General features: G+C 45.5%; 1 protein-coding gene across 1 annotated transcript; it reads left to right on the plus strand.

The window, feature by feature from the left end:
• The first annotated feature begins 12427 nt into the window (after positions 1-12427).
• On the plus strand, positions 12428-22994 carry LOC134034645 (alpha-2-macroglobulin-like protein 1). Its single transcript, XM_062479127.1, has 35 exons — positions 12428-12587; positions 13195-13381; positions 13613-13769; positions 13962-14014; positions 14238-14258; positions 14385-14553; positions 14645-14729; positions 14826-15064; positions 15147-15256; positions 15685-15849; positions 15933-16166; positions 16390-16453; positions 16534-16679; positions 17190-17339; positions 17728-17913; positions 18079-18145; positions 18329-18458; positions 18665-18890; positions 19039-19165; positions 19243-19364; positions 19466-19517; positions 19613-19696; positions 19865-20041; positions 20357-20438; positions 20545-20701; positions 20803-20877; positions 20958-21123; positions 21251-21447; positions 21544-21759; positions 21837-21952; positions 22068-22158; positions 22241-22309; positions 22446-22551; positions 22635-22676; positions 22837-22994. The coding sequence occupies exons 1-34, from the start codon at positions 12517-12519 to the stop codon at positions 22673-22675; spliced, it is 4338 nt and encodes a 1445-aa protein (XP_062335111.1). The 5' UTR covers positions 12428-12516; the 3' UTR covers position 22676; positions 22837-22994.
• Positions 22995-23243: the final 249 nt, after the last annotated feature.

Genomic DNA, 23243 nt, shown 5'->3' on the forward strand with positions numbered 1-23243 from the left:
ACAAACCCTGCAAGGTCTGTCCCCTCTAATGCTGCGTCCAGTCATTTTTTCCCGTCCACGGAAAGGTGTTGTTGCACAGATTGTTCTTCATGTGTGCTTTATGATGAATCTCAATGTTCACATCAGTATAATTGGGAGCGTGCAATAGTGACTCTCGGCGTGGCTCATGTATGCGATGTCTGTGGACTCGTGCGTCCAGTATCAGTAAATGTCTGTCAGGTGTGTGCGTCAGTATGTCTGGATCTCATCTCTCATCGTAGCTCCGGCAGCGGCCTCGGTTTCCTTGAAACAGCCGAGGGCCTCCACCACAGTATCCTCTCGTCCCCATTCTGGGTGCTGTCATCTGCTTCATGTAGAGGCCGGAGGAAGACTGAAAGTGTCTTCCCCTCTCCAGGCTCCTCTCTCTGGTTTCCCGTCTGGGTGCTGTCATCTGCTTCATGAATCACACATGGGGGAGAGAGGCATGGTAGCAACAGCAGCCCCTCTCTGGCTTTCTCCTCATGTGACTCACCTTTCGACGCCTTCAACACCTCCGGGTGGGTGCTCTTTGGGACCTCCTTCTCAGCGCCCCTGGATTGGAGTGCTGGATGGCGGGATCCTGGTTTTGGCTCAAATCGGTCAGCTGGACTGGAGCCTGCTCCCGGATCAGCCGCTGCAAACGGGTCTCCACCCCTCTTGGTGTACTCCTGGAGGAGTAACCCAGTGGGGATGAGACAAATGACAAGTTGGAGCAGGCACCATTTGGAGGTGCACCTGCTCCTCCACCGGCCCCTGGCTCTCCGTTGGGACCCTCCACCGTGTTGTTCGGTGGAGGGGCCATTTTGCACTCCGTTGCATAAATCCATGTCGGACGACCTTCCACTTTTACAGCTGTGTGAGTCACCAAGAGAAAACCAGGTATGGACCGGTCCATCTTGGTGAGAGGGCAGTCCTCCGTTTGTGCACTTTCACATAGTCTCCCGGTTGATAGGGATGACATGGCTCCCCAGCGGGCAGCTTTCACCTGTGAATGCACAACCCTGGTTGCTCTAGTTAGGGCAAAACAAAAGTTTAACATTGTATCATCCATCTGGTGGATATCCATCTGTTTCAATGATAGTGGGGGAGAGACAGGCAATTTCATTGGTCTCCCTAAAACTATCTTGTGTGGGGAAAGTCCATTCCTCCTCTGGGCTCATGGCCATATGAGCTAGTGGGAGTGCATCAGGCCATTTTAGGCCAGTCTCTTCACATATCTTGGCTAGTTTGTTTTTCAAAGTTCCATTTTGCCTCTCCACTGCCCCTGCAGACTGTGGGTGGTAGGGACAGTGAAAATGCTGGTTGATCTGGAGCGCTTTACAAAGTTCCTGAACAATTTGACACGTGAAATGTGACCTCTATCACTGGACAGTCTTGTGAGGATCCCATCTGCTAAATCAGCTCTAGCATTTCCTCTTGAAACATCATCTGTATTGTTAGTATGAGCCTCACACTTAGTAACAATAGCTAGCTTTCTCTGTAGTAGTATTGCAGACAACAAATTATCAATCATCTTTCCATTCTTGATTGCTCCACCTGAGGAGTTAATGAAACCTCTTTCTCGCCATATGGCACCAAAATCGTAAGTAACTCCAAATCCATACCTTGAGTCAGTGTGAATATTTACGACCTTGCCTTCTGACAAACAACATGCTCTTGTCAAAGCAAAACTCTGCCTGCTGTGCAGTGCATTGTGGAGACAGTTTACCAGATTTGAATGTCTCACTGTCCGTGCAGACCGCATATCCGGAGTTTAGAGAGCCATCCCATTCTCGGGACAAAGATCCATCTACGTACAACACAAGTTCAGCATTATCCATAGGTTTGTCAAACATATCAGGTCTGGGTGTTAGCACTTTATCGACAACCATCTCACAGTCATGTGGTTCACCATCATCAGGGTTGGGCAACAATGAAGCTGGATTCAATGGGGAGCATCTATGGATTGTAATGTTACTTTTAGTCAACACTTACAGTTCATACTTTGTAGCTCTAGTGGCTGACAGGTGCGTAACAGAAAAGCACTTACTGCATGAGGAACCATCACTGCCAAGGGCGACCCCAGCACTATATCTGAAGTTGCTTACACACATGTTGCCGCAGCACAGACTGCTCGTAAGCACGGGGGGAAACCTGCTGCCACAGTATCTAAAGAAGAACTCACATAGGCAATAGGCCTCTTAAGATTACCATACTGCTGGGTCAGTACACCCTGGTGTAGTCTGGCAGACCGAGAGCTGGCGCCTGGGCCCAGGCCTGCTTGAGAGATACAAATGATTTATCAGCTTCAGTTTTCCACAACAAATGAGTATCAGTCTCCTTCCTTAAGTCAAGGATAGGTCTAGCCAACACAGCATAATCAAGGATCTACTAACGACAATACCCGGCTGAACCTAGAAAAAGACTTGAGTTGTTTTGGTGTTCTAGGCTTCGGTATCCATCGGATGGCCTCCACTCTATCAGGCGTCAATAGATGCTCTGTACCTTTGAGTGTATGGCCCAGATACTTGACCTCCTAAGACCATAACTGCAGTTTTGCCTTTGAGGCCCTGTGGCCCTTCTCAGCCAGTGCCTGTAGCACAGCAATAGTGTCCTGGCGAAACGTGAATGCAAACAGATACTGGCTCTCTTCTGCAATGGTAACAGAAAAGAAAGCAAACAATAGTCATTCACAGAGCTAGAAAGTAACAGGGTTACTTGCTAAGTATCGTAACAGGGTTAGGCACAACAGGATGTATTACACAGGCATTACCTGCTTATAAACCCATAATAAACTTCCAAGTATTTTATTAGCATTAAAGGATCAAATTGACCTAAAGTCTACCTATGACTCCTTGTTTCAACAAAGCATTAATAACTGGGACAATACCTTTCCCTACTTCTCTATTACTAGCATACTGAGGTACGGTTCTCAAGAGTCGTACTACAAACAATGATAACAACTGGGGTAGCATTCTTAATGCGCCCAATATGATAAGCGTGTGTGGACCACAGTAGCTCAGGCCCAGCTTCTAGCAAGGCCACATCTGCGGTCGCTAAAATCTCTGCATTCCACTGCTGGGGGATGTGTATGGGATTGCTAGGCCAAGTGTTCTTTATCCTAAGGAATAGATAAGAAAAAGTCAGTAGTGCATTTCATTTCGGTTCAGTTTGCACAACAAATTCCTTTCCAACAGATTTACTTGTTACTTACTTTTACATAGTTGAAAGAAATACATGTTCATCTTTCAAAGATCCATCTATCCACCCATAAGAGCTAACTGACAGTTGTGTCCACAGGAACCCCAGAAACTACCACTATCATCTCATTGATTTGGGTACTGTGTACTGTTGAACTGGCTAACCTAGTAGCTCTGTGTCTTACTTGAAAAAAAAAGGAGCTCTCTGCCTCCCCTATTCTTGATTATTATTATTTTTGATGGTGGCTGTTTACTGTCTGAGTGTCCTTGAGCAGGCCACAGCAAGCTCTTTGTTCTGAAGAAAACGGGAGGGGTTGAGTGCAGTAGTATGGAGTATATGACTGAAGGGTACTGACTATTTCTGTATACTGTGACAATAGCCTGCCCTGTGGCGTATCTGTTTACAGAGTATGCACATATCCCTGTCTATCTCTTACTCCCCTTGCTGCCTGCCCCTGGCTCTCCTTTTTCCTTTAAACATATTATTTTCTTTCTGTAAGACATTCATTTGCAATGTCATTAATTTCTCAACTTTCTTTTCTGCATTCTCCTGCATCAATGTACAATTATGTTTGACATAATCCATAATCATATCAACAGTTTTGTTCTCCCAATGTAGAACCTGTTTCTTAACTTCTACCTGGAGTTCAGAAAGCAATCCACATATGAACACATGACAAAGTGGCATGGGGATGCAGCTGCTGTAAAACCAGAATGTTTTTCAAAAATCCTAGTAAGTCTTTCCAGATAATCTGTAGGATCCTCATCTTTTCTGTTTGCGATCATACACTTTGCTCCAGTCAAGCAACACCCCTCCAGTATTACTGCCATTAAACACCATCAGAAACCTATGCTTTAAGTTTTCTCAACATACCGGTCTGGAGTTCACCCTCTAAGCCTTGATTCAAATCAATAAAAGTAGGTATGTTGGCATTGATAGCTATATTTGCAAATCTCTTAGAAATGTTGCTGAGTCCTCTCATGTCAGGAAATCCCTTTCCTAGCTCCCTCAGCTCAGTCACTGACCATGGGCGATAAAGGTACATAGGCTGTCATACATCAGGACCTGGATATGCACACATAGGGTTCATTGATACCTGGGGGTTCAACTGACAGGCCTTCCTGGTTAACCTTACCCATCATGTTTTGCTGTGATATAAACCTTCTCTTGTAGGTTCTGTTCTGGCTGCACCTGACCCGCTGCTTCCCCTAATAATGCATTTTCCCTGTCTCTGGCTCTCCTCTGCATAGCCACAGCTATAGCAACAACATCATCTTCATTGTAGGTAAATAGGCTACAAATCTTTGGTAGACTCTCTTGTTTCCCTTGAGAATTAGCGCTACCTTCAGCCTGTTTCACAACTACTGACTTCTCACAATTAGTTTTGGCACTGTTAGTCTGTTCAAGCAACTTCATGTTAACATGTTCGAGCAATGTCTTGAGTTCCCTCACTTTATGACTTTGTTCAGTCTGATCATCTTTTCTCTGTCTCAAGACGCTCCGGGTCATTTCTTGATTCTCTATCAGAATCCGTTTTAGCTTGATCTGATTGTATTTTCTCAAGATAGACAATGCCACGTCGTCTCGTAGCTTCAGTTAACCATATCATAAACATTGGTCAGCTGACAAATTGTTTACACGTCCGACTTGTTTCCTTGTCTTTCAAAACCGCTTTTAAACTCTCCTATATATATTTTTTATCAAACGTTCACTCCAGCGGAAAACAATGTCTCGGGTCATGATTAATCCACGCATGCCATCTCTCAATGCTTGACACTGCTTGAATTCCATGTAAATCAAATCATATATCGGGCTGGACTAACAACGTCTCTATCGCTCCTGTACTGAAAGCTAGATTACCCATACTGAATTACAAAGTATCTGTAACAAATCTCATAACGGTAGGCTCTTATGATTTACTGCAGCAAGAATCACACAGCACTTTAGAATATAGTCACAAAATCACATGGCACTATAAAACAGTCGCACAATCTCATAGCACTGTAAAACGGTCACAATATTGAAGAATAAAAGAACTACAATATCATGTGGTAGTGAACTACAAATATGGCCTTTTTCAAGCCAAACTATCCTCGCCCTCCGGCGCTCGATCATGGGACGCGCCTACAAAGACCCAACTCTTTGGGAACGCGCATACAATAATTTCCTCAACTCCATAAGTAACAAAATAACCACAATTCGTGCTTAAAAGGGACGAGTTAATTCATAAACTGCCAGTCTATATCTTTCCCTTAGTATTTGATTGTGTCCCTCGCTGATAATTAAATGCCAAGCTTGTCAGTTAAAAGCCTATTGCCCCTTTACATTGTCAAAGTATCCCTAACTTGTTTAAAACCACTTTACCCTTAAAAGTTGGTCTCTCGCATAAAGCCTGTGACCCTGATACATTATGACCGCCCACCTACTGTGCTTGGTCTTAAGAAAAGCCCAAAACAAAACTTAATACAGTTACAATTCAAACCAAAATAAAAGTCCCACTAAGATCTCTGTTCAAAAGAGAAAAGCCCAACACAAAACTTAATACAGTTACAATTCAACTTAATACAATTCAAACCAACATAAGATGTCTGTTCAACTAAAGTTTTCAGCTGTAAACGTGCATTTTAAAAGAAAGACATACCTTTCCTTGTTTGGTTCACCCCTGGTCTGCATCTGTAAAACCATACTCTCTGTTATCAGATCCTTTTCCCCAGATCAAGAGTATGGGACGTATTCTCTTAACAGATCCTTTGCCTCAGATCAAGAACACAGATTGTTTTACATACTTTTTCAATACTTCACACGACCAGAGTTCTTGTACGCTATCAGAGTTTGCCAACTCTGACCAAGACAAAGTAAAAATAGCAAGTCAATTAATGACCCAAATTTACTAAACCAAAACTCTAATATTATCTTCCTCCTGTTGAGGCCTAGCAGACTCTGGTCTGCTAAGACCAGGCTCCCAACTGAACGTCACAATAAAAGGTTCTTAAATTGTTTACGTTACCAGCATCGCAGAGGGACAGCAGGCGCACCAAGCATAAAGCAGTCCGTGAATGGGGTTTTGGAAAAGGATCCCCTTACCATTTAGTTTTGTGCACCACGGGTTCTGCTTTATACTGGTGCTGCCGTGGGTCTCTCCTGGATCTGGTTCTGCAATCCTGCTGCTCGACAACGCCAATTGATGAAGAAAGTGTTTTGTCCGTCTCTTCATAAACGGAGTGACTAAGTTCAGTTGAGTTCTGGATTTTAATAAGTATTATCAATCTGCAGATTGGGAGAGAAAACCAGACCTCTGACAATAAATGAACACACAAGACCAGGCTTAGGTCTCAATCATGTCTCTCTCAGCTCTGAAAGCCGGAGGACCATCTTTTATAGGGCACAGGAATGTAAACATAGATAGTGACAGTCAGGCAGTAATGACGTTACAACAGTCTCAGAGGAAGAGATTCACAGCTCCCAACACATGACCACTCAGACTAGAGAGATCATAGTTGCCGCTCTCCTTGTAGTCATGACCAAGGACGTTTACCCAGTAATTTCTCCTGATCACGAACATCTATTAACCCTGACACATAGACACCATCTACTCTTACTAATAGCAAGCTTACATGAGAACATACTAACTAGTATCCAATGACTAGTTATATTGATTAGTGAATAATGTAAGCACACCGGAAATCGCAATTTCTTCCACACTGGCCAACGACCTGAATGAGTTCTACTGCAGATTTGAAAGACAATTGGACAGTCCTGAACTACCCCTTCCCACCCAGGAGGCCTCCCACCTCCCCCCCTCTACAGTGACGACTCTCTCCATTCAGGAGGGTGAAGTTAACAGACTTTTCAAGAGGCAGAATCCCCGCAAAGCAGCTGGGCCGGACTCTGTCTCTCCAGCCACCCTCAAGCACTGCGCTGACCAGCTGTCTCCGGTGTTTACCTACATCTTTAACACCTCCCTTGAGACATGCCATGTGCCAGCCTGTCTCAAGTCCTCCACCATCATCCCTGTGCCCAAAAAGCCAAGGCCAACAGGACATAATGACTACAGACCCGTCGCCCTGACCTCTGTGGTAATGAAGTCTTTCGAGCGCCTGGTGCTGGCACACCTTAAATCCATCACTGACCCTCTACTGGACCCCCTGCAGTTTGCCTACAGAGCCAACAGGTCTGTGGACGATGCAGTTAACATGGCCCTCCACTTCACCCTACAGCACCTGGACTCCCCAACATCCTATGCCAGGATCCTGTTTGTGGACTTCAGCTCTGCCTTCAACACCATCATCCCCGCCCTGCTTCAGGACAAGCTCTCCCAGCTGAACGTGCCTGATTCCACCTGCAGGTGGATCACAGACTTCCTGTCTGACATGAAGCAGTGCGTTAAGCTGGGAACACAAGTCTCTGACTCCCGGTCCATCAGCACCGGATCACCTCAGGGCTGCGTCCTTTCTCCTCTGCTCTTCTCCCTGTACACCAACAGTTGCACCTCCAGTCATCCGTCCGTCAAACTCCTGAAGTTTGCGGACGACACCACCCTTATTGGGCTCATCTCTGGTGGAGACGAGTCTGATTATAGGTGGGAAGCGGCCAACCTGGTGACCTGGTGCAGCCAGAACAACTTAGAGCTCAATGCTCTTAAGACAGTGGAGATGGTTGTGGACTTCAGGAGGAACACAGCCCCACTCACCCCCATCACCCTGTGTGACTCCCCAGTCAACACTGTGGAGTCCTTCCGCTTCCTGGGCACTATCCTCTCCCAGGACCTCAAGTGGGAACTGAACATCAGCTCCCTCATCAAGAAAGCACAACAGAGGATGTACTTCCTTCGGCAGCTGAAGAAGTTCAACCTGCCAAAGACAATGATGGTGCACTTCTACTCAGCCATCATTGAGTCCATCCTCACCTCCTCCATCACCGTCTGGTACGCTGCTGCCACTGCCAAGGACAAGAGCAGACTGCAGCGTATCATCCGCACTGCTGAGAAGGTGATTGGCTGCAATCTGCCTACCCTCGAGGACCTGCACACCTCGAGGACCCTGAGGCGAGCGAGGAAGATTGTGGCCGACTCCTCCCACCCTGGACACTCCCTGTTTCAGTCACTCCCCTCCGGCAGAAGGCTGCGGTCCATCAGGACCAATACCTCACGCCACAAAAACAGTTTCTTCCCTTCCGCTGTTGGCCTCTTCAACAAGGCCAAGGGACCACACTGACTCTAATGACTTCTTGCTTAAAACACACTGCTTTTTGCACTGCATTACAAAATGGTATCTTGTACATTTGTATTTTTTGTAATATTTGTATTTTTTTATTTTTATATTGTAATTTACGGCAACTTATATTTTATTTTATTGTATATTTAATTCTATTCTAATCCCACTTAGTACTGCTAGTTTATGTACCCTTAGTATAGATAGTCCACATATTTAAATTTTAGGTATATGTTTATTGTATGCACCTTCCTGCCAAAGCAAATTCCTTGTCTGTGCAAACTTTCATGGCGAATAAATCCCATTCTGATTCTGATTTTGATGACACATACATACGCACCCTAACCTCTCACATGCATCTTCTATCAACATATATACATAGCCTATTCTGGTACCAATAGGCCTATATCTCGCAGTTTTACTGGGAACGTTTTTGAGGGTGGCTGGTGGTACAGTGGTTTTGTGGTGTTTTGATACTGTGATTGAAGGCATCCACACCGACACCCCAACGTGTGTGTGCCTGCGTGAGCACATATCCACGACTACCCCAATGACACTGGGCCACCACACTGCTCTGTGACCGCTATAATTCACAGAACTCGTCGGCCTGCGAAACATCCACCCTTAACCCTTTCATGCATGAATTACGACAACCTTAGTTCCGCATGTGTTTTTAGTCCTCTTTAGGCATACAAAAATGAAGTTGAATATTTATTTTATACACATTCTTCAGAGAGTTTTTACGTCAGGACCGCATGCGTTTGGGTTGTAAAGAAATAAGAAACTGAATAAATATGGATAAACCAAATGAACAAAATCAAATATTATGCTGTTAAAACTGCTTTGTCACATATTTTACCCTCATTCTCAATTAAATTAATGCAATGAAAGATGAAAAAGCTTCTGACTCCTCAGCCTCTTTCCTTTCCCTTTTTACTGCACTCTTTTCTCCTCCTTCCCACCCTAATTGTACTTGCTACTTTCTCCTCTCTCCCACCCTAGTTTTACTCCTTTCTCTTGTCTTGTAGGTCAGTGGTTCTCAACCCTTGTCCTTATGAACCACCTGCCCTGCATGTTTCAGATGTTTCCCTGCTCCAACACACCTGATTCAAATGAATGGTCGTTATCACGACTCAATCAATTGAATCATGTGTGAAACATCTAAAACATGCAGGACAGGGGTCCCTGAGGACCTTGGTTGAGAACCACTGTTGTAGGCATTTATGTCAAACTGCACTTGAAATCTACAAAATATAAAGTTACTCACATAATGTAACTAATCTGCACAAAATTGTTTTTTTTGTCAAATAAACTGCAAGTTACATTGTAAAAATGATCATCAAATGATAACAGCCCAAAAAGTTGCTGCAGATTAAGTATTTTCAAGAACAACAAAATTGCAGGACTTGAATGAATTGTAGTTGATAGCCAGTGACGCATGATCTCCAATTTAGTCGACAGATCATCAATTTCCTCCCAAAATAAAAGCATTAGTAGCTATTCCTCCTTAGTAGTTACTTTACCGTAAAACTTTATTTACCTACGATGGTCTACTTCTATAGCAGGATTTGCAAGATAGGCTATGCCCTAGCCGGTGTTTTTGAAAATCCGTCGGCCATCTTGGATTTTCGAAAATGTAGTGTCATTTACAACTAGCTAGCGTATTATGGAAGCAAATCGTTACCAAAATTCAAATGCAAATGCATTTCCAGAAACGCATTTGCATTTTAAGAATGTGGCTGCATTATTTGACTCATAAATGAAATTAGTAATCAATCATCCTATTTGCATTTTAATTTTCTTCTTCAAGAGTGCTCAATCTTTCACTTAATTAAAATGAAAAATAAATAGACATTTGAGATTTAATTTTCAAAACATGCCCCAGCAAATAGATACCAAAATTCAATTTGAAATGTCAAATTTGAAAATTAAAATGCATTTCCAGAAATGCATTTTCATTTTCAAGAACGTGGCTGCAAAATCGTGACCACAATTCAAATTCAGATGCATTTCCAGAAATGCATTTTCATTTTAAGAACGTGGCTGCAAAATCGTGATCACAATTCAAATTCAAATGCATTTCCAGAAATGCATTTTCATTTTAAGAACGTGGCTGTAAAATCGTGACCACAATTCAAATTCAAATGCATTTGCAGAAATGCTAAATGAACGAAAAAGCATTCTGAGCGGCGCAGCAGAGTGACGTCAGTAGCCGCTCTTCTTCAGCTCCCTGCTGACCGAGCTACCCATCTTGTTCGGTAGGGGGCGGTGTGCACATCTGCATTGCATTACATTGCAAATGTGCCGGGAAATTGATTGAATTGCCGGGTCTTTAGAGCAGCGTTCCCCAACCGGTGCCCACCGGTCCGCGGACCGGTACCGGTCCGTGGGTCATTTCGTACCGGGCCGCACAAAAAAGAATTAATAACATTATTTCCTTTTAATTGATTATCAGAGTCTGAAAGACGTTTTATTCTCCGCGGGCCTTTGCAATCAATGCAGCCACATTCTTAAAATGCAAATGCATTTGCATTTGAATTTTGGTAACGATTTGCTTCCATAACAAAAACAGTTTCTTCCCTTCTGCTGTTGGCCTCTTCAACAAGGCCAAGGGTTCACACTTACTTCATGACTCAATGCCCTTAAAACACACTGCTTTTTGCACAGCACAATACAATCTTTTACTTGTAATCCTACTTCTATTAGTAATATTATTGTAGAATCTTGTTTTAGTAAATTTGGGTCATTATTTGACTTGCTATTTTTACTTTGTCTAGGTCAGAGTTGGCGAACTCTGATAGCGTACAAGAACTCTGGTCGCGTGAAGTATTTAAACAAATATGTAAAACAAACTGTATTCTTGATCTGAGGCAAAGGATCTGTTAACAGAGAATACGGCCCATACTCTTGACCTGGGGAAAGGATCTGTTAACAGAGTGTATGGTTTTATATATACAGACCAGGGGTGAACCAAATGTATATGTTACTTTTAAGATGCATGTTTAAAGTTGTTTTCTCTCTTGAACAGAGATCTTATTGGGATTTTTATTTTTGTTTGAATTGTTTATCACTTGTATTATTGTTTTTATTGTTTTTATGTAAAGCACCTTGAGCTACATTTCTTGTATGAAATGTGCTATATAAATAAAGTCTTACTTACTTACTTACTTACCATTTGTATTTTTTGTAATATTTGTATTTTTTGTATTTTTATTTTGTAAATTACTGCAACTTATAATTTATTTTATTGTATAGTTTATCTACATATAATTCCACTTAGTATTGCTAGTTATGTACCCTTAGTATAGTTAGTCCTCATATTTAAATGTATGTTTAATGTTTGCACCTTCCTGCCAAAGCAAATTCCTTGTCTGTGCAAACTTTCATGGCGAATAAAACCCATTCTGATTCTGATTGTCTGTGCAAACTTTCATGGCGAATAAATCCCATTCTGATTCAGATTATATACAGATGTGAGATGTGAGAGAGTAGGTGTACACAAACACATACATCTTTCTCTTGTTTTGCCAGCCTTCAAATGTGGCCGTCCCTTTCACGGTTGCAAAAGCATGTTCCAAAACCTTAGCCGCTAGATCAAATCATAATTATTCATTTAGCATATGCTTCCGGACTAAAACTAAAACAGGACTAAGTGACTAAAACAAGGTCAGCAGTTGAACTAACGTCCGAGGACTTGACGTCACTCGATTCCTTCAATCTCTTGATACAGTCGCTATACCATGAAGTGACCAGCAGGTGTCCCTATATGGAGAAGATGTACCAAACGCTTCGAAAAATAGATACTTTTTTGACACAATTGTTTCAAATTGCTCGTTGCTTCGGAAAGCTTCGTTTCCTCCACTAGCTACAGCCTAACGATTTTTTGAAGGTATGCGCACTTCCGTCGGTGCCGTGGTGAATGCAGGATCTTGTGTCCAATTTGTACTTGTAGGTTAGCTCACGAAGCGAGAGCAGCAATTAGCCAATAGGAAGAGTGAACCTGTGTATAAAGATGTGTTTCCGGACGTTTGTTAGTAATTGCGGGTTTGAACTCTCCTAATGTGGCGCTGGATGCTTGTCTTTACTGAACAGACAACTTAATCTCAACATGCTGTGCTTAGCTTTAGTCATCTTAACTATGCTGTTGCAAACTGCGACGTCGCGCCAGTTAAACGAAGAGTAAGTTGATTTACTGCGGTTCCAAACACTAATAGAAACATCAAGTGTGCGGGCGAAATTCACTACCAATGTTAAAAGTAGGCCTATGCGATTTTGACCCCTCAATAGTTTTGCTGTGCATTAATGTCTTGGTTTGTTCCGACGATCCTTGCCTTATTGACTAAAAATAATAACCATTCCAAATTGATATAACATAGCCGATAATCTGTAATTGAGGCGAATCCATCGCATGTTTTCACCAACATGCAGCATCCACCAGAGGAATAATTAAGGTAAACTAGGGTAGAAGATTTGCAACAGTAAAACCTGGCGCTAAATACAAATTTAGGCCTACCTTCGAACTTGGAGCGCTCAATGCTTGCGCCTTTACATTTTGCACGCACACTTTCGGCTGTCTAAAAGTCAAATTTGCATCAAAAATATTTTCAAGCAAGGCCACGCGCATGGCTCCCCCGAGTGACACTTACTATGTACTAATTGGACCAGATCTTCCATCCGTGTTACAGCAAGAAATCCCCCAATTCTACTGAGCTAGCTTGGAATTGGTTATGTGCTATGGTGAGCAACTATAGGCAGTCCTGATCATGTATCTCCCTCCCCTCTGCAGTGTCTACTTGGTGACTATGAGCTCCCAGGTGGTGGGTGGGAGTATGGAGAGCCTGTGTGCCCATATTCACAACCCCTCGGAGCCGCTTTCCTTGAGGGTGATCCTTCAGCTGGTGCAGGGACAGCCTGCCATGCTGCTGGAGAAGACTGGAATCAATAATGACTTTTATAGCTGCATCTCCTTTAGGGTGTGTTTATAATGTATTTATTTTTGGCCTGTCCTTGTCTTCCCTCATACAGTTCACATGTAAACATTCTTGTTTAGGTGAACTGCATTTTGTTATCGCAGGAGTTTGGTATAGGCCACAAGAGAAGTCATACTTGTACCTTTTCTGAGAACTCCACACTTTGCTGAGGTATCCACATTTCAGGCTTTTCACCAGCGACTCTGCCAAATCTAGATTTGAAATGTTTTCCAGGTACCTCTTGTGGTCCTTGACACAGTGGCCACCCTCAGTGTCTCTGTGACAGGAGGGGTGGAATCAATGCTCAAGGATACCAAGATCCTCATTAGACCGGCCAGCTTGATCACCCTTGTCCAGACAGACAAGCCCATCTACAAACCTGGCCAGAAGGGTAGGTCATATTGCCATTGAGACCCTTCTGACAAGCATTCCCCTCTGCTGTTGAAGTCACATTGCTCTGTATGGTGTGTAAAACACCAAGTTGCGTGGCGTAAAGATGGCTAGTCTATGCCACACCTGCGCTAGTCTTCAATCAAGTGTACTTGCTTTATCGTAGTCCTGTAATTGTTTGTCTTGTTTACAGTTCTGTTTCGAGTCGTCTCACTAACTTCCGGTTTTGGGTCGTATGACCAGATGGTGAGCTACTTCCTGTGACTGGAATACTGTTGCTCTGTTTTGTGTAGCTAGAGGAGGAAGGATGACCAGATTTCAAACTTCTAGTTTCAGTGTTTGTGTGGGGGACTTGTGGATTAAAGTTTAGACTAGGACCCAGAAGAAGAGGTATAGAGGGTAACGGTTACATGAAGGGGAAATATCTTTCACAAGAGACTCAACATTGCTTTCCTTTTCCCCCCCCCAGTATAAAACTGTGGAGATTCAGGTAAGACTACTTAATATCTAACTAACCTTAAAAACCTCATGGATGCCATGGTCTAGGCAGCAAACGCTTGTCTGAATTGATTCGATTTGAGTTCTGACGCTTTATGCATTTCTGATTGGCACTCAGGATCCTAACTCCAACCGTATCGCTCAGTGGCTGAACCAGCCAACAGTCAGTGCTATCCTCGACCTCTCTCACCCCACAACCCCAGAGGCCGCTCAGGGCCGTTACACCATCACCATCTGGAACGAGAGGGACGAGCAGACCTCCACTGGCTTCGACCTCAAAGAATATGGTCAGTATGGCCCTTATCTGTGTATCGGAATGTCCGTGCCAGGATCAGGCCCTTGGTGCTGCAATGTAACGCTGGTCGTCTGTCATTCCAGTTCTGCCCAAGTACGAGGTCACAGTGTCTCTGCCCAGCGTCATCACTATCCAAGACACTGAGGTCACACTGAGGGTGTGTGGAAAGTAAGTTCTACAGCAACCGTGGTCACATGACTCCCTTTCAGTCCCATTTTAAAGTATTCCATCAGCGTTAAGCCAAGTCTGTTTGCTGGTCCTCAGGTACACGTATGGGAAGCCAGTCCTGGGCTCTGTGACGGTTAAGGTCTGCAGGAAGTCTTTCGAATTCTTTCGCAGGCCCGGTGGCGGAGGCTCCGACATCTGCGAGAAGTATAACATGGCTGTGTCTGGCCCGACTGGCTGTGCAGCACAAGTAGTGAATGTGATTTCATTCGGGGTGTCCCAGTGGGGATATCAAGACCTCTTCGAGGTGCAGGCTGAGATTGAGGAGAGTGGGACAGGTAAGATGGAGGGGGAGGAGTAAAGGGCCTCGTACAAGTTGATGAAATGGTACAGCCGGGTAATGGTGAGCTGTCCCTGCAGGGGTTGTCTTGAAGGGCAGTGGCAGTGCCACGTTCACCAGCGTCATCCGACAGGTCACGTTTGAAGATGTCTCTGCTTATTACAAGCCTGGCGTCTCCTACCAGGGCAAGGTGACCACTCGAACATCAGCCATAGAGCTCTGGAGCTTGTAATGAATTTGTGACACTTATGGTTTAGAGCAGTGGTTCTCGACCCTGGTCCTCAGGGAGTCCTTGTCCTGCATGTTTTCGATGTTTCCCTGCTCCAACACACCTGATTAGAATAAATGGGTTATCTAGCTCTGTAGAAGCCTGGTAACGAGCAAGCATTTGAATCAGATGTGTTGGAGCCAAGAAACATTTTAAAACGTGCAGGGCTTGGGGTCCCTGAGGACCAGGATTTGGAACCACTGGTTTAGAAGGTCAAATATTCCTGCTCATTCTATGCTCTGGAAGTTTTATGTATACTGTTAGAAACTGCAAATGTCTATTCTGAGGTAATTTTGAGCAGACTGCTCTGGTGTAGCTGTAGTGCAGTAATCTTATCTGTGGCTTTCCAGATCAAGATGATGAGACCAGATTCCTCTCCTGCTGCCAACGAGCCGGTCTTCTTGTTCCTGACTGGTGGTGGGCCTTTGGTTAACTGGACCCTGACAACAGACAGCAATGGCATTGTCGTCTTCTCTCTGGTCACCACCTTGTGGACGGACAGTGTATCTCTACAGGTCTGCCTTCTCCATGAAAGAGAAACGGGTTCTTTTTTTTTTTTTTCTTCACTTAAACTCCCACACTGTACCACGTCTCTTAGGCTCGCTCTAGGCTGGAAGAAGTGGACTTCCTTTCTGGACAGGAACGCAAGCCTGAATACACCCAGGCCTACCACTACATCACAGCCTTCTACTCCAAGAGCAAGAGCTCTGTGTCTCTCCAGTATGCCAACCAGATCTTCTCCTGTGAGGCTAATGCTGCCATACTCGCCACCTACATTATCAAGGGGAACGAATGGAATGCAAGTCGAAGGACTCTGGACTTCTTTTACATGGTGAGATGCTAGATGAGAACATTTTGGGGCTAAAACGGGGAAATGTTTCAACTTCCTGACTTGTCTCCATCGTGTCACATCAACTCAAAGCAAGCCAATCAGAAATGGGAGTTCATAGCCAGCCTGTGCTTGTGATTCATCAATGTCAAAGATGTGTCTTGACTAATGGCAAGTAAAGGGCAAAGCGTGTTCTGCTGTTACAGCATGAGGTTGTGCTCTGCAGGTGATGTCCAGAGGCAGTGTGCTGCGACATGGGCGTATCTCAGTGTCACTGATGGAGGACTCAGGTACAGTCGTGGAATCAGTCACTTCTACCATCAGATGACCTCACTTCCTACAAGATGACCGTACTTCTGTTATGTCTTAGACAACCAAGGGGATTTGCTTGTGCCGCTTCGGAACGTGGCCGAACTTGCCCCGGTTGCACAGGTGGTTGTGTACGCCATCATGCCCAGTGGAGTGATAGTGGCCGACAGCCTGGACTTCCCCGTACAGCTCTGCCTCAAGAACAAGGTTGGCTTGTCTCAGTCACTGCCTGTGCATGTAGGACTAGGTCTTTTCCATAGATGTCTTATTTGTTTTATTGTCCAGGGCAACCAAACTTTGTACAACTCTTTTTGGGTTTGCAATGGCAGGGTTTCACAAATGCCCACATCACCCGTTTCACCGAAACCCCTTGAAAGGAGGCTCAAATAGAAGAATCCTTGCGAGGAGCTATTCAGTGAGGGGTCCACTCTACCAAAGATGTACATGTCAAACATCCGCATCTCTTTCTGTCATGCTTTTTAGTTTTTACCAAGCCCCCTGACAATGACTTGTATTTAAATGATGTTTTTTTTTGGTCTTGTTGGGCACATCAGTACATGCAGTTAGTCAGCTCAGCCAATATTTGTAGTTGGCTTCAACCTTTTGTCAACCGAGAATCCAAACATGTCCATCAATCATTTCCCGTGTGTATATACATGGTCACAGTGCATGTGTTGTGTATTTGGCATGCTTGGTGTTTATCTGCCTTGTGTGCAGGTGTCTCTGCAGTTTGCGTCGCCCCAGGAGCTGCCTGGAGAGGGAACGTCCCTGAGGCTGACTGCTCATCCCGGGTCCCTCTGTTCCGTCAGGGCCATCGACCAGTCTGTCCTGCTGCTGCAGCCTGAAGAGGAGCTCAGCGTCAAATCTGTACCCTACCGCTCCCATCTGACCACACACTCTGAACAGGGCTTGAAATTGCGACCCTTTTTAAAATTTCTTTACAAAATGCTTGCTAATTAGCCTCGCTATTATGTGGCTGCTGTGAGTTGCAGGTGACCAGTACACCGTTTTATCCAACGTTACATAACCAATTAAACTTCCATCTTTACGTTCTAAACCTTGATGCATAGATTTTAGATGGGAAGACATTTTAGTTTTGGGCGCTCCTGAATCTTTGCTTGTGCTCCTAACTTTTTATGAAGTTTGGAGCACCAGTGCCATCACGTAAAGTTCATTTCAAGCCCTGCTGAACACAATCTCAACACAAGTTCCCGCTCGTACACAGTTGTTCCAGTGATCTGTTTTGTGTATGCAGGTGTATCGTCTACTCCCAGTCCAAAAGCTGTCGGGCTACGATTACAACATACAGGATGCTGACTCGTCCACCTGCACACCTGGGAGACCCCCTATGCCACTTCCTATGCCAGTTGCTGTAGATGGGAGAAGATTCAGACCCTTTTGGCTGCCTCACAACATGAACGACGTCTACACTGTCTTCAGAGTGAGTCCTGTGGAGGGATGGCATCTTAAATGAATTACACTTATCCATTTGAAATATGAAAACAATGTCAAGTTACTGTACTACTTTTGGTAGCCATTTGAAATGGGCACATTCTCTCTTTGACCAGGACTTGTGTAGCTCAGACCTGTAGCTTTCTCTTTTCAGGATATTGGAATGAAAATCCTGACTAACTCTGACGTGAGGAAGCCAGTCAACTGTGATGAGTACTTTAGTATGTCAATGTTCTAACATGCAACAACATGTCCCATGGTAAATGTTTTGGAATATAAAGACTACATCTAACTAGTTTAGTTTTCATACACAAGCTGTCAACCTTAATGGTAAATATTCTACTGGATACAGTAGAAATTCAGACATGTTGGGAATGACCATGAACCCCAATTCCATACCCCAGTGATGATGGCCAAACCCCAAGCGCTTCCAGGCTCCCCTGGCCCGATGGCCCCCCAGAGAGGTCCAGAAAAAGCAGAGACTGTGCGAACATATTTCCCTGAGACCTGGATCTGGGACCTAGTGCCTGTTGGGTAAAGCCAATACCGATTTTTATGGTTGTTCAATAAACTTGCGTCATTTTAGCTCAAGCGCAGCGTCAGAATTACTGTGGGACTTGACCCCAGAATACTTGGACCAACTTATTCATCATTGCTAGATGTCAAATGAGAACCACTGAGTAGCCTGGGCATGCAGTTGGCTCCTTCTAGACCTAACCTTCCAGTTTGTCCCTCTGCAGAAACTCTGGCTCAGTGACGGTTCAGAAGACCGTCCCTGACACCATCACTCAGTGGGCTGCCGGGGCTTTCTGCATGTCCCCTGTGGGTCTGGGGCTGGCTCCCAGTACGGCCCTCACGGCCTTCCAGCCCTTCTTCGTCAGTCTCACCCTACCGTACTCGGTCATCCGCGGCGAGGTGTTTGCCCTCCGGGCCACTGTCTTCAACTACCTCACCAAGTGCATCATGGTAAATATGAACTTTTTGGGTTCGGTCCTGCTTAATTGGGGGGGGGGGGGGGGGATATGGAGTTTGATGTACTGGTGTCACAATCACTGAAACCAGGGGTTCCACTGACCGATACTTGATGGGAAGGTGTCCTGTCTTTGATCCTCAGGTGAAGGTGACACTGTCAAAATCAGACCAGTTCTGCATAAAAACCTGTGGTGGTTACCAGTACCAGCTGTGTGTGTGTCCCGGCGAGAGCCGAACTTTCCGTTGGATTATCACCCCCACTGCCCTAGGTGAGGTGAAGGGGGAGTGTGGCCAGTGAGGTGAGCCACCAGGCAAAGACTTGAATCCTGTTTCAAATTGTCTTTAGGGGAGGTGAGTGTGAAGGTGAGTGCAGAGGCCATAAAGACCACGGTTCTCTGTGGTAAGGAGTTGCCCATTGTTCCAGAGAGGGGTCGCATTGACACGGTGATCCAGACGTTGTTGGTGGAGGTGAGTGCGTCATAATAATCAAGGGTTCACACCCATTTGAACCTAGTCAATGTGTAGAACGTGTGACCCTTGAGCTGTTTTGCTTCATGTTGCTCCTCTAGGCTGAGGGCACCCAGGAGACTGTCAGCTACAACATTCTGCTCTGCCCTGCAGGTGAACCTGCCGCTGGTGGTCTCATGACACTGGTGGGTTACAGATCTGTTGGTTGAGGTTTTCGATGGGTAATGCTCTTGTCCACTTGTCTCTAGGCGGTGCGGTAGTGGAGAAGCTCTTTTTGCGGCTGCCGGCCGTGTTTGTGATTGGATCTGCCAAGGCATCGCTCTCTGTCCTGGGTGAGAACCACCAGTACTGTATCCTCACCCTTCAGTACTACTGTAGATGCAGTGTTTTGCGACATTTCATTGGCTCCTATAAACGGGAATCGTTTCGACTTGATGGTGCCACAGGATCCCATGTAATGTTTTCCCCGACAACGTTACTGATCCTTGCTGGCCTCCTAGGTGACCTGATGGGCCGAGCTTTGAAGAACCTGGACAGCCTGCTGGCCATGCCCTCTGGCTGCGGGGAGCAGACCATGCTTCAGTTTGCTCCCAACGTCTACATCCTGGCGTACCTGCAGAGCACCCAGCAGCTTACGCCTCAGATCAGGGACAGGGCCGTAGCCTTCCTGCAGGGTGGTGAGTCAGAGGGCTGGACGGTTAGGAGACGCGTGCTGGTTAAAGGGTCCGCACGGTGGTCATCCTACCGTGCTAGGACGCCATTTATTTACTACTTTTTATTCAGGTTCCAAAGCATGATGCATCTTTTTGAATGCTTAGCCTACACACACTATGATCTGTGGAAAGGAAAAAAAGGAAAAATGACAAATGTGCACTACAATACCAGCACTTGTCACGCATGCTTGGATGAATGGGAAGGGTTGGCTTGCTGGCTCATGAAGGTGTTGGGTGTTTTCTGCTTTCGCATTCTCGTTAACGGCCGCGTTCTCGCAGGCTACCAGAATGAGCTCACCTACAAACACAGCGATGGCTCGTACAGCGCCTTTGGCGAAAGCGATGGGTCTGGCAACACCTGGTGAGTGAGCTCAAACGTGCTATACATGCCAAAGGCGCTGTAGTCACTACAAAACGGATCCGGTTTCTCGACTGATGGCACTACATAACTGTGTGCACGCCCACAGGTTGACCACCTTCGTAATGAAGTCTTTCGGAGGGGCGCGGCCCTTTATCTTTATCGACCCCGTCCACATCACCATGGCAGAATTATGGTTGGCCGGTCTGCAGCAGCCTACTGGCTGCATCACCTCTGTGGGGAGACTCTTCCACAATGACATGCAGGTAAAGGAGAGAGGTGGACCAGTTCATTATAACCCATGTATTGTAGCACTATGATTGGCCAACTTTTGTTTCTAGTTCTCCTGAGTGACTTGTCTTTTCAGGGAGGGGTGAGCGATGACGTGTCCCTGACTGCCTATGTCACTGCTGCCCTTCTGGAGCTGGGACACAGCACCACTGTGAGTGGGAGCGACTGTCCGGTCTTGCTGTAACCTGCCCGTGACCTTACCCGTTAGCCTGACTCTGGCTGTGTCCCCAGGACCCCATGGTGACGAGATGTCTGACCTGCTTGCGGAGTGCTCTAGCGCTCCCACTGGACAACCTCTACACTGTTGCCCTGCTGTCTTACACCTTCACCCTGGCGGGGGACCAGGTCACACGGAGAATGCTGGTTACACGCCTGGACCAGGCCTCCATCATCGCAGGTACTTGGCCAGTTGGTTGAATGGACAAATGGCTATTTTTGTAGCAATCCAGTGGTGGGTACAACAATTTCTTTTTTGTGGCGATCCAGTCTGTGATTACCCCTGCAACTCTCACACCCACCTGCAGATGGTGCTCGTCACTGGGAGAGATCTGCCACTCCTGGCAGTGGCCTGAACTCCATTGATGTGGAGATGACCTCGTACGTGCTGCTTGCACTTCTCTCTGGGCCGATTATGAATGACTTTGGAGTGGCCTATGCAGTCGGCATAGTCCGCTGGCTAGTCAGGCAACAGAACCCCTATGGAGGATTCTCTTCCACACAAGTACGAACATGCTTTTCTACTTTTAACGTGAGCCAATCCCACATACCGTCTGTTTAAATGAATCCAAACTGACTGTGTTTTCCGTCTTTTTACTAGGACACTGTGGTGGCGCTACAAGCCTTGGCCAAGTACGGTGCTGCCACCTACAGTCCGGAAGGTGCCACTAGCGTGGCGGTGACCTCTGCCAGTGGCTGGAGACGAGACTTCACGGTGAACCAGCAGAACCGTCTGCTGTACCAGGAACAGCCACTACAGGATGTTCCTGGAGAGTACACCATCCGCGTTGAAGGGCAGAGCTGCGTGTTTATCCAGGTCAGACTTCTGGACCCGATAAACGACACGGATCCAACCTTGCTGCGGTTGTCTGACCAATGTCCAATGCGTTTCAGATCTCTCTCCATTACAACATCCCCCCTCGTCCAGACTTCTCAAGCTTTACCTTGACTGTTGAGGTGGGAGGGTTATGTAAACCCAAACCCTCCCTCAAGGTAGTGGTTACAGTCAGGTACTGATCCTCTTAGAACAACTCTAGCACTTTGAATGCAATACAAACAATTTTTGTACGGTTAAAGCAAGATGTATTCTGAGATATGACTTGCCTGTTTAAAATGTATTTTTAGGTACAATGCTCAAAGGAAAGAGACCAACATGGTCATTATTGACTTTAAACTACTTTCTGGCTTTATACTGGACAAGAGCTCACTTGATGCTGTGAGTTCAGAAGTCAAGTTCACAATATTTGGCTCATGACCTCTATACTACATCTGTACTGAACTCATTCCTATTCTTTCAGCTCAAGACTACAAATGCGGTGAAGCGTGTCGATGAAAAGGATGGGAATGTGATCATCTACGTAGAAAGGGTAGGTGACCAAGCTTTTGGTCTGAATTGTACGTCTTCAATTTCGATGGCTGTCTAAAGCTGGACATCTTGGGGAGAAGGTGACCCCTTGTATCAAATGAGTGCATTTCAGTCTAATGCAAGACCTTGTTTTCCAGCTGATGCAGAAGGAGCCCATGTCATTCACCCTTTTCATCCTGGAGAACTTCAGTGTCAAGAACCTTAAACCTGCAGTGGTCAAGGTCTACGACTACTACAAAACAAGTAAACGCCTGCATCACGCGCCATGGGGGGGGGTGGTGGTGGTGATGCGTGAAGATGCTCGTTCTAAATTTGCATCTCCTCAGGCGACGCGGCGGTTGTGGGGTACAGCTCTTCATGTGCATAGAGTAAGTTTGTCACCTCTGCTTTACCGCAACTCCTGTAGCCTCACCTTTTCGCTGCCCTGTTCTCCTGCTATGGATGCAACCTGGCCTTTGACTACCGCTTGCTGTAACCTGTCATTTCTCTCTTGCCAACATTGGCCACATCCGGTCCGTGGTTTGGCAGTTCTACATGTACACGGGTGATGACGTCATCAAGCTGAGACATCTGTAGACCCAGCTGCATCGGTGCAAGTGGACCTACTTTGCCACTGGCAGCTTTTTAGGAGCCAACGTACATGGATTTTACAGTCTGTTCCAGCAATAAAACACTTTTGTATTTAATTGTTGTTTTTTTCTTATACGTGTGAAACCCAGCCACAATTTTATTTTAATTACCTGGGTTAGACGCGTTCAAAGGTATTTAAATTACACTCGTCCCCAAGATGGGACCTGTATTTAAGATGGACAAGGAAAACATTAGACCTACAATCTGCATACAGTAAAATGATGAGGCTAGTTCCTCCATGTACATGTGATGGAGCACTAACATTGAACGTAGTGCAGCCAGAAGGCCCAGCATAGACATCAGGG

The sequence above is a fragment of the Osmerus eperlanus genome, chromosome 15 (genome assembly GCF_963692335.1).
Source record: "Osmerus eperlanus chromosome 15, fOsmEpe2.1, whole genome shotgun sequence".
Taxonomy (NCBI): Eukaryota; Metazoa; Chordata; class Actinopteri; order Osmeriformes; family Osmeridae; genus Osmerus; species Osmerus eperlanus.